This window comes from Tupaia chinensis, unplaced genomic scaffold (assembly GCF_000334495.1).
Source record: "Tupaia chinensis unplaced genomic scaffold, TupChi_1.0 Scaffold144197_2, whole genome shotgun sequence".
NCBI classification, from domain to species: domain Eukaryota; kingdom Metazoa; phylum Chordata; class Mammalia; order Scandentia; family Tupaiidae; genus Tupaia; species Tupaia belangeri.
The window spans coordinates 174,670-184,311 of record NW_006204055.1 but is presented as its reverse complement, the minus strand read 5'-3'; the positions used below and the strand labels follow the sequence as shown (position 1 = coordinate 184,311).

The following is a 9,642-nucleotide window of genomic DNA, read 5'->3' as shown; positions in this document are numbered from 1 at the left end:
TTTGCTATAGGGCACATGCACTTGTTGGAGAGACAGAAAGTGAGAAATTACCCCCCAGGGGGATGGCCACACTGCAGTTCCTTCTCTTCCATTCTCTTCTCGGGATCTTGGGCATGCACGCACACACATCCATTGGGAGTTTTAAGCCGCTGGATCCAGGACTTGAACCCTGATTGACTAATGGGAGTCCAGCAATATAATCATTATGCAATCTGCTGGCAAAAACAAACGAACAATAACATTACATGTTTCATAGTAGAGGTGTTAAGTTCTGGAGCCAGAGAACTCTGGGCTTCCATCCCCAGTTTGCCACCTGCTGCCTGGGTGCACATAGCTTGGCTACTTCATGTAATCTCCCTGAGCCTGAGTCTTCTGGTCTGTGAGATGTACGTGATGCTCCGCTCGGCCGTCAGGGGCCACACAGCCTGGCACCCAATGCCTGACTGGCACAGCCTCTGGCAGCAATTACTCTAGAATGGGGCAGGATCTGCTCAGAGAAGCAGAGTGGCCAGGGCACTGAGGGGTGCACAGGAAGGAGGGACTGGACTTCATCTGGAAGGACTCCAGTCCTGAGAGCTTTGCTGGGGAAAGGAGACTAAACTGCACTTGCTCTGAAATGACGTTCGGCAGCAATCCTCGCATTCCATCGGGGCCTGTGCATTAGTGCCTAATGCCCCACATTTACAGTGCCTCCGTTCTTCCCAGAGGAGTTCCATCTTCATTAGCCGCATCCCTGCCGCTCTGGAGGCTGGCAGGGCAGAGCGTGTTCCCTTTGCCGGTGAACTGGGCCCGGTCCCGCTCTCTCTGCCACCCCGTTCTGTACCAATGTACCTGTTTCTCTTTGACTTGGTTGGCCTGGGACTGTGTATGGCTCCAGAGCCTGTGCCCTGTCCATTCAAGGGAGCAAGTTAAGCGCTGACCACTAGCTCAGTGTGTTTGGCTGGGAGGGATATGGTCAAGAGACAGGGTCACAGTCCACCTTGGGGATTTCTGTGACTAGATTCCTGATCCTAAGGGCCAAGAGCCTCCTATGATGTTTTATCCTCAGACACGTGGTTCAAGCACCCAGAATCCATGACCCTCAACTGTGCCCTCAGAGGGGTCCCTTGTCATGGCAGTCCCCAGGGGCCGGCACCCAGGCAGGGCAAGCTTTTGCATGCATCGTCGATGTCTTGTCTGGAGGGAGCATCCCTCCCTGCCCGCCGAGACCAACCCGGCTAACACTATGGCTTCCCCTTCCTCCCTCTTGGTGGTGTCAGTGCAGCAGCTGCTGGAAGATGGCGCAGATCCCTGTGCAGCTGACGACAAGGGCCGCACGGCTCTCCACTTTGCCTCCTGCAATGGCAATGACCAGATCGGTGAGTCCTAGAGAGGGAAGAGGGCAGGACAAGCAGCATCTCTCTGGGGCCCTGGGGAAGAGCTGTGGTCTGCACAGCCTCAGGCTGTCCAGTGAGACAGGAGAGAAGGGAGACTCGGCTCCGGCTCCGTGGTGCTTCCCTGTCCCTCTCCCTCTCCCTCCAACCTTGTGGAACTGGCACTTCCAAATGGGGGAAGGAACAATCTGATTGCCTCTGAGGGTGAAGGGAAGTCTCCAATGAGGAGAGAGCTAGCGGGACAGGGCCCTGCCTGTCCCCTGAGTGCCCTTGAAGACATTCAGGCAACGTTTACCCCCAGTGCCAACCACAGCAGTGGGGCAGCCTTTATTTATTTCATCGTTCATTTATTTTATCCATATGAGATGGACAGGCAGGCAGGCACCCCCAGCAGGGTCCCCACTTCCAGTCCCAGCCAGCCTGGACCAGGGGCACGTGCACACACATTTGGTGTGCAGAGGGAGGCCCCAGGACACAGACTTGAGGATGGTTTTGCCACCTCCCAGCTTCCCCTTTTTCTTAGGAGTCCTTTTTTTTTTTAATTGCCAGAGAGCACATGCACTCACCAGAGAGAGAGAGGGCGCCAGAGAGAGCCCCCCAATGGGGTGTGATCGGACTGCAATCCCTTCTCCATTCCTCCATCCTGTCAGGACCTTGGCATACAAGCACACTGCACAGTTTAAGTGCAAGACCTGGTGTCTTGAGAAACACACAGGGGGCATGTGCATGTGTGCCCAAAATTCAAAAGGGGGGAGAGGTAGAGGAGAAGGGACTGCAGCATAACCATACCCCTTGGGGGTTCTTCTCATTTTCCCTCTCCCTCTCTCTGTCTCTCTCTGGCAAGTGTATACAGAGAGGTAGAGGAGAAGGGACTGCAGCATAACCATACCCCTTGGGGGTGCTTCTCATTTTCCCTCACCCACCCTCTGTCTCTCTCTGGCAAGTGTATACACCCTCGAGCAGATTAAAAAAAAAATCTCAGGACCAGCAGTTGGCATAATGGTTATGTTGCTGGACTCCCATGTAGTTGACCATGGTTCAAATCCCAGGTTCAGTGACTTAAACTCACGCCAAGTGCGTGCCCAAGATCCCAAGAAGAGAATGAAGGAGAAAGGATTGCAGCGTGGGTGATTTCTCACTTTCTGTCTCTCTGTCTCTGTCTTTCTGGCGAGCACACACGCCCTAAAACAAAAACCTCTCAAAAAAACAAAACAAAACAAAACAAAACCTCAGTCCCTTAACACCTCATAGGCCAGGAAACCCCCTCCAGAGTCTTCAGTTCCTGGCCCTCAGAGTCCTACACAGGAGCCCTGTTGAGTGAGCGAGTGAGCGAGTGAATTGGAGCCACATTTGCATTTGGGGTTCTACACTTGGAGTGAGCCTCTAGTTTTGGGAGCAGGATCCATCAGTGGGAGTCTCCCATGTCCCCTCTTGGGTGTTCTGTTTCCAGTGCAGCTGCTCCTGGACCATGGGGCCGATCCTAACCAGCGAGATGGGCTGGGGAACACCCCACTGCACCTGGGTGAGTGCCTCGACAGCGCCCCAATGGGAAGCGGGGCTCCCGCAGGATCCCAGCCGTCCTCCTGTGTCCAGGGAAAGCCTGAGCCCCCAGGGCCTCCTTCCCAGCGGCCTATGTCCCGTGGACTTTCTGGTCACTCTGTGCTTGGCTGTGCCCTCGGAGCTGATTTAGAACCTGGACTGAGTCAGCAGCAACTCCGCTAGGGAGGCATGATGCGAGACCTGGGCTGGTTCTGACCCCGCAGTGGACAAATACCTGGCTCGTCCCGAGGTGGGCCTCAGGTGTCCCTGGCTGTACAGGGAGGGAATTGGACTGCTGAGTCCTGTCCAGCTGCCGCCTTGGGAGTGTCTCCTCGGGAGGCAACACTTGGCACGGTGTACTTGGAGACACGGCCCAGCTCCTTCTAACAGGCACACGGGGCCAGGCCTCGGTGGTCCCGGATAATTAAGTCTCTGTTGTTCTTCCTTAGCGGCCTGTACCAACCACGTCCCTGTCATCACCACACTGCTACGAGGAGGTATGTGGTCCCTTCCCCTTCTCCATCTTCGCTCTCACCTCACCCCAGCATGCTCACCTCTGCTGTCCCCCAGGGGCCCGTGTAGATGCCCTGGACCGAGCCGGCCGTACACCGCTGCACCTGGCCAAGTCGAAGCTGAACATCCTGCAGGAGGGCCATTCTCAGTGCCTGGAGGCCGTGCGGCTGGAGGTCAAGCAGGTGAGGACCCACAGGCTGGCGCAGGGCAGGCGCTGCCCTACCCTCGGGCACACTGCCGCCCACCATGCCTCTCTGGCCCGAGCTGGAGCGCAGGCAGCTCAGCTCAGTTGCCCCTGGTTCCAGATCATCCACATGCTGAGGGAGTACCTGGAGCGCCTGGGGCAGCACGAGCAGCGGGAGCGACTGGACGACCTCTGCACGCGCCTGCAGATGACGAGCACCCGAGAGCAGGTGAGCCGCCCGCCCAGCTCCGTTAAGGCCGCCCAAGGTGCGCCGGGCCCTGGTCTCTGGGCAGCCCGAGACCACCTGGTGTCCAGGCCAGCGTTTCCGCAGTCAGAGAGGAGCCACCACGCGTCCCAGGAGGAGAAGCTGCCGGCACATGGTGCCCATGTACAGGGAGGAGCCCTGGGCGCCCTGGACCCTGTGACAGCCTTGGTTCCATCCTGCAGGTGGATGAAGTGACTGACCTCCTGGCCAGCTTCACTGCCCTCAGCCTGCAGATGCAGGACATGGAGAAGAGGTAGCAAGAGAGGCCCCTGACCACTGCCCTGCCCTGTCCCACCACTCTCTCATTGCAAAGAAAAGCCCAGGCCTGGGACTTCGGGGCACCCTGTCTAGTGAGGCCCTGGCCCTCGTCCCAGATGCCGTGGGCAGAGACGCTCTCTACAGCTCCACTTCCAGCCATGTCTCCGTGGGATGACAGCCCCAGCTTCTTCCCCGAGTCCTCACTGCCCACAGCCAGCCTCTGCAGCCTGGCTTCAGCTCTGGTGACATGCTGTCCTAACGGGCTTCACCCCATGGCCTCCCGGTGCCGTTAGTAGGCCCCAGGCCCTTCTCTGAATTTCTCCTGGCCATGGACTTGTTGCAGTCAGCAGGGCGTGGGCTGGCCCTGCAGTCTCTGGCCCTGCACCTCTCACCAGCACTGAGGGTTAGACTTGTCGCCTGCCTTTCAGGAGATCGTGCAGTTTTCTCTGGCTGCGAGGGGAGAGTTGGTGACACCTGAACCTTTTAAGCATACAAGGTTAGGAACCCACTAAACCCAAAGCAAAGAAATTGCCAACCCTTTTCTCCGAATCCTTAAAATGCCAGGAGGGCATGGCAGCCCTGCAGCCTAGTTGTAGCAGGCCTATAGTGTCCCCCCCCCCCGCCTAGTTGTAGCAGGCCTATAGTGTCCCCCCCACCCCCCACAGGTGTCCATGTCCTAGTCCTGAGAACCGGGGGCTGTTACGGGCTGTGACAGAGGGCTTAGCAGGTGCCATAAGGTTAGGGTCTCTAGATGGGAGATTAGGCGGGTTATCCGGGTGGGCCTGGTGTGATCAGGGGCTCCTTTAAGAGGGAAGACGAGAGGAGAAGCAGGAGGTGAGGTGATTGAAGTCAGTGTAACCGAGGCAGGGGTCCCAAGCTCTGGAATAGACTGTCCCCAGAAACTACAGGAGGTGAGGAAATGGATTGTCCCTTCGGAACTGCCAGGAGGCCTGGCCCAACCGGCACCCTGGCTGTTGCTCAGTGCTACCGACTTTAGAATCCCGGCCTCCAGAATGTAAGAATAAATGTGTGTTGTTTGGAGCCACGGCCACTGTGGTCATTTGCGCTGTCTGGAAGCTGCTATAGTAGTGAAGGCCCGTGCCCCCGCCTCGCTCTCTGGAGCAGACATCTTGCTGTGAGTGACGGAAGGTGGGGGTCCCTCATGGTGGAGTCTGCCAGCAGGGCCGCCCCCAGGGAGAATGCTGCCTGGCCTGCCCCCTCAGGAGGTGTCCGACTGCAGCTTTCCCTGGGACTCTGACCTAGTGCAGGTGGCTGTCCCATGTCCCCTCTCACCAAATGGGAATCCCTGGCCGCTTTTGCGAGGAGGAGAGCTTGTGCCCCCAGTCCAGCTTGGTAAGGTTCACATGAGAATTAGACTCCTGAAACCCAGCTGCCCCCTCAGACCGGGAGCAAAAAGGGTCTCCTGTGGGCATGAGATACAGGCCCAAGGGTGTCTCCAGGACCCTACTGAGGGGGAGGGTCTGGAGGGTTCTGGTTCCAAACCACCAGGACTGCGCAGTTGGTAAGGGAAAGGAGTGCGTAGCCCTGACGCTGGGCCGAAGGCAGAGGATCCGCAGTTGGTAAGAGAAAGGAGTGCGTAGCCCTGACGCTGGGCGCGGGGTGGGGGGGGGAAATGGGGGGAGGATAATGGTCTCCAGCCACGGCTGCTGCTGAGGGAGCTGTGGAGGCCTTCCCTCCTGCCCTCTTTATTCTTCAGGGTGAGCCTGCTCTCTTGGGGCGCAGGGCCTACATCTGGCTCACCCTCTTCCAGGAGTGAGGTGGGGCTGGAGGGAGTGGACCTCGAACTTGGGTGGACCCCTTCTCTTGCAACCTACTTCTGTGGGCCTGCCCCACGTTGCCTTCAGGCTGAGCACCCGGAAAGCAGAGGCGAGATTTCTCAACCCCAGGTCCAAGGGGTTCAGTCAGGGGCCCTTAGAGAGGCACGAGCCCCTGACAGAACAGATGCGTGGAGCATGCCATGGGGCGCTGAGAGGCACAGCCTTTGGGGCCACCCTATGGAGTTCGGATCCTGGCCCCTGCACTTTATAGTGTGACCTCGTCTCAGGGACCTGCAGAGCTGAACTGTCTGAGCCAGGTCTGTCTAAGCCCCAGAGCACCCCCCAGGTACCCAGCATAGCTTTCATTCTCAGCAGGAGCCACACGAAAGGAAAGTTAAGAGCTCTGGCCTCAGGGCTGTAGGAGCAGGCAGCAAGGGCACCCTGGGGACCTGTCAGCCCCAAAACAGGCTGCTGGTGTTTGCAGAGTGAAGGCAGTGGGGCATGCCAGGACCATGCAATCGCCCCAAGACAACCATGGCGTTTCCAGGACAGCCTGACACAGGGATGGACCTGCTAACTCCTCACAGGCCTCAGTTCAGACCAAACCATCCCCAGCTGGGTACGACTCGGGCAGTGTCCTCCACTCCTGGGGCCCCAGAGTCCTGGAGCCACGACTGGCCCTGGGGCAGGGAAGGGTTTGTTGTTGACTCCCTCCTGGCCATCCAGACAGTGAAGGAGATGAGGTGATGGGAAAAGTCAGAGAAATCCAAGGAAGGGGTCCCAAGCTCTGGAATACAGGCTGTCACCAGAAACGACGGAAGGGGAAGAACTGGATTGACACAGGAAACTGGTTTAGAGGTCAGTCGGCAAACACTTCCCAGGCAGCCAGCCAATCTGCCTTGCCCCTTCCAGCCTGGGTATTTCCTGTAACCCCAAATCTGTCTGGAAAGCCAGCCAGATAAAGTTAGCCCCAGACACTGCAGTGAGTCAGAAACGGCACAAGTGGGTCCCGAGAAAGCAGAGGTTGCCCTGGCTCTGGGAGTTACGGACACGGCGGGGGAGGCAGGAGGGCAGGCGGGAAGAAGTCGATCTCACCGTCTGGGTTGAGGCCCTTTGCCTTACCCCTCGTGCTCACCCGTTGGAGATGTTACGGAGTACTCACTACGTGCTAGGCCGTGTTCCGGGGCACGGCAGTGAGCAAAAGGGCAAAATCCCGGCCTGGCTCACCTGGCACACGGCGGCTGAGTGCTGGGGGAAAAGTATTTGCAATTCTCACAGCCATCCCCCGAGGCTGCCCCTGTGGTCTTGCAGCTCTCTTAATGCGTGAGGAAATCCACTTTTGCCAGGGTCTCCAGGCAGCCTGGGCCAGAGCCAGGACTCACCTGCGAACACTGCTTTGTCTGGAAGAGAGCTTCTCACCAGTTTCCTAAAACAAGGCAGGCTGTTGCTGAGCCCTGCCCTGCCCTGCCTCGAGGCCCTGTGAGTTAGCCTGTGGTTTTGTACTTGGTCGCTCGCCCAGGGGACAGAGCAGGGTGGCTCACAGCCTCCACCAGGTTGACAGTCATGAGGGAGCCCTTGAACCACTGCATAAAGCTGGCAGTGAGCAGCGAGCAGCGAGCAGCTGGGCACTTCACCACTGTGCTCAGACAGACCTGGCTCAGACAGCTCAGCTCTGCAGGTCCCTGAGACAGAGGTCACAGCTACAAAGTGCAGGGACGAGGATTCGAACTCCATAGGGTGGCCCCAAAGGCTGTGCCTCATGCCCTGCACCACACCGCCTCCCTGCCCAGGCCAGCACCATCCCCAGCACCACAGCCGTCCAGAGCCAGGGTAGCTCGGGGAGCCCCAGAGCACCCCCAGGTACCCCGGCAGAGGCCTGGTGCCCCTGCCCCGCACCACTCTTCCTCTTGCTTCAACCTCTCCCTCTGCACAGAGCCTGGGCTGCTTAACTTGGCACCAGGCAGGGGCCTCAATAAACCGGCCTGGTTCTCTTAGACCAGAACAGCCTCAACCTGCCTATCTGTCCCTGGGCCTCATCTCAGCTTGGTTCCAGCAGCGCTCGCAAATGAACCTCGTATCAGGGCTGAGGAGCCGACGTTCATTAATAGGAAACCTCAGGGTGGCTAATTGGTATTTATTTCCCCGGGTACACACCTCAGCGTTGATAGATGGTGCTGCTCCTGCCAGCCTCGGGCAGGGGAGGGGCCGGCTAGGGGGCTGTGCTAGGCCCTCACCCCGCCTGCCCTCCCAGGGCTGTTACAGTCCTGCTGCGGTGGCTGCACAGGGCTGGGGGCCGTCACCCTCTGCACATTCAGGTCCTCCTCCTCCATCCACTCCCTCCCACCTCTTCTCCTTCTCCTTCCCCTAAAGCTCATGGAACTGAAATCAGACCCACCCCAGTGGCTGGCCCAGTTACTGCTGAACGTGGCTGGTTCTAGCCCTGTGTTCCCAGGCAAGTTACTGAATCTTGCTGCTGAGTCTCCATTTCTCCATCTCCCAGCTCTGAAGCAGGCGAGAACAGTTCTAGGGACCCGCACGGGCTCGCGATGTGGCAGTACTCAGCGCACCATTACCCGTGGCCCTCCCCCAGTCCCCATGTGTCCCCAGAGCTCAGCATCTGTTCCCCAGGCCTGTCCCCTCAGTCATCCCACTGCCACCCCCGATGGCCCAAGCCAGAAGACTGGGGTGCCATCCGGGAAACCTCTCTTCTCCTCTCTACCTTCCCCTCCCAAGCCACCAGCTCCCCACGGCTGTCCCTCTAAGTTGCCCCATCTGGCACATCTCCCCAGCCACTGCCACTGTCAGATGTCTGATATCAGGTGTTGTCACCCCCGACTCTCAGCCAGCCTCCGGACTGGGTCCACCTCCAGTCTCACTGCCTCCTCCTTCGCACAAAAGCCTACCTTGGCAGCCAGGAAAGTTCCCTGAAGAGTTCTTGGGGCCAGGAAGAGGGAACGCCGCGTAGGAAAGGCCCTGTGTTTGCCTCCCCGGAACTTCCTGAGCATGCTGGCAGCTCACCGGGATGTGCACACCTGTGACCCGGGTCAGCTGAGACTGGGACTGAGTCATAAGGTAAAGACGCTACTGGTGGGCCTCTCTCTCCCTCTCCAGAGACAAGAAATAAATAACTTTTTTAAAAAAAATCATTGTTTATTTATATTTATTCATTCATTTATTTTAATTTGACCAGAGAGAGAAAGAGAATGTGAGAAAGCAAGCCACCAGGTCCAGGACTCAAACCGTGGTCAGCCATGTGGGAGTGTCCAGAGTCTTAACCACCATGCCACCCGCTGGTCCCCAGAAATAAATAACTTTTAAAAAAGTAAATCTTGGGAACCAGCAGTTAGCATAATGGCTATGTCGCTGGACTCCCACGTAGTCAACCGCGGTTCACGTCCCGGACCTGGTGGCTTAAAACTCACGCTGGGCGTGTGTGTGTGTGCGTGCCCAAGATCCCGAGAGGAGAATGGAGGAGAAGGGATTGCGGCGTGACCATCCCCCCTGGGGGGTGATTTCTCGCTTTCTGTCTCTATGTCTCTCTCTGTCTGTCTGGCGAGCGCACGCGCCCTGCAGTGAAAACCTCTCAAAAAAAAAAAAAATTAAAAGTAAATCTTGTGGAGCTGGCAGGTGGCGTGGTGGTGGTTAAAGTGCTGGGCTGCCACATGGCTGACTACCGTGTGAGGTCTGGCCCTGACAGCTTGAAAATCACACACGCATGTGCATACAGGCCCA

General features: G+C 57.9%; 1 protein-coding gene and 1 long non-coding RNA gene across 2 annotated transcripts in view; one reads left to right on the top strand and one right to left on the bottom strand.

Annotated features, from left to right (window-relative positions):
• ANKRD54 (ankyrin repeat domain 54) overlaps nucleotides 1–4,144 on the top strand; it is a gene marked incomplete at its 5' end in the record, with an annotated part of 15,546 nt that extends 11,402 nt beyond the window's left edge. The window contains 6 exon segments of the mRNA XM_014583274.2: nucleotides 1,260–1,358; nucleotides 2,824–2,895; nucleotides 3,362–3,409; nucleotides 3,483–3,607; nucleotides 3,731–3,838; nucleotides 4,057–4,144. Of these exon segments, the coding sequence (XP_014438760.1) occupies nucleotides 1,260–1,358; nucleotides 2,824–2,895; nucleotides 3,362–3,409; nucleotides 3,483–3,607; nucleotides 3,731–3,838; nucleotides 4,057–4,131 (527 nt within the window).
• Nucleotides 1–9,022, bottom strand: part of LOC114005656 (uncharacterized) — a 12,309-nt gene extending 3,287 nt beyond the window's left edge. Inside the window, exon 1 of the long non-coding RNA XR_003547491.1 lies at nucleotides 8,814–9,022. This is a non-coding gene — a long non-coding RNA (uncharacterized LOC114005656). The remainder of the gene's footprint in view (nucleotides 1–8,813) is intronic.
• Between the last annotated feature and the right edge of the window lie 620 nt (nucleotides 9,023–9,642).